Genomic DNA, 1310 nt, shown 5'->3' on the forward strand with positions numbered 1-1310 from the left:
CATCTTACCAGAACCTACCGTTCAAGTTAGCGAAGGCATTCTTCAGTCTATCTAATGCTTTAGCCAAGTCAAGGGTCTTGTCCTTGAGATCGTCTCCGATCTGCTTCCTCGAAGGGTCTTCCACCAGCGGCTTCCAGGCGGATGCTAGGTGCTGCGCGGCTGATGACAGCGTCTCAGCTGCCGCTGTCAGCGCGCTTTGACAGTGCGGCTCGTGGATTGATGGTGACGTCACCTGAGAGACAATATTTTATGTAGAAAACAAATATTACAAATATAGAAAATCCCACGGTATTTGACTACATACCGTCGTCTTTGACCTAAATTCCGACTTGAAAACTAAGTTTATGTTAGGGGAGAATTGTCATTAGACCCGCAACAAAATTACATAATCTAAAGAGAATAAGACGGAAATCGGTTACTTGTAGGGTAGGACTTAGTTTTTAAAAGCTTACTGCAACAATGTAAAGTAGGCTGGCCTCCCACTCGGTGGACCAAAGATCTGGTGCAGGTCGGAAGATGGGAAAGACCTGGATTTCCAGGACCGAAAGAACCGTAGCACAAGCCGATGATGGCTTCTTACCGTAGCACAAGCCAGAAGATCCTTAGCCGCATCAGCACAACGAGTGCCAGCCTCGTCCACATCAGCCACGGCTGGCTCCTTAGCCAAATCTATGAGCTCGCTTTACTGGCACAAGCTAGCATCAGCGCCACAAAGTATTACTGCTCAACGTCCTTATCTAAGTTCACGAAGACGCCTTACCGTAGCACAAGCCAGAAGATCCTTGGCCGCATCAGCGCAGCAAGCACCAGCATCGTCTACGCCACTGCAAGCTCAGTATGTGGCATGTGCAAACGCCGCTAATTCCCGTGCGCTTGCGTCTTGCCCACGTCTTTGGCTAAACCTAGATGACCTTACCGTGGCACAAGCCAGCAGATCCTTAGCCGCATCAGCGCAGCGAGTGCCAGCCTCATCCACGCCAGCCGCGGCCGGCTCGCTAGAAACCATCGCTGCTAGATCCCGCGCGCCTGCCACCAGGAACGACGTCTTGCGGCCGATATCCTTGGCCAAGTCCACGAGCTCGCTTTACTAGCTCAAGCTAGCATCAGCGCAACTAGGACCTATAAGCCCCCGTCCTTCTCTAAGTCTACAAGATTGCCTTACCGTAGCACAAGTCAACAGATTCTTGGCCGCATCAGCGCAGCAAGCACCAGGGTCGTCTGTACACCAGCCGCCGCAAGCTCAGTATGTGGCATGTGCCAACGTCGCTAATTCCCGTGCGCTTGCGTCTTGCCCACGTCTTTGGCTAAGC

General features: G+C 52.1%; 1 protein-coding gene across 1 annotated transcript in view; it reads right to left on the reverse strand.

The window, feature by feature from the left end:
* LOC135084050 (talin-1-like) overlaps positions 1-1006 on the reverse strand; it is a 78573-nt gene extending 77567 nt beyond the window's left edge. Inside the window, exons 1-2 of the mRNA XM_063978793.1 lie at positions 917-1006; positions 19-232 (exon numbers count right to left, since the gene is read on the reverse strand). Coding sequence (XP_063834863.1) covers positions 19-232; positions 917-1006 — 304 coding nt within the window. The remainder of the gene's footprint in view (positions 1-18; positions 233-916) is intronic.
* Positions 1007-1310: the final 304 nt, after the last annotated feature.

Source organism: Ostrinia nubilalis, chromosome 25, assembly GCF_963855985.1.
Source record: "Ostrinia nubilalis chromosome 25, ilOstNubi1.1, whole genome shotgun sequence".
Taxonomy (NCBI): Eukaryota; Metazoa; Arthropoda; class Insecta; order Lepidoptera; family Crambidae; genus Ostrinia; species Ostrinia nubilalis.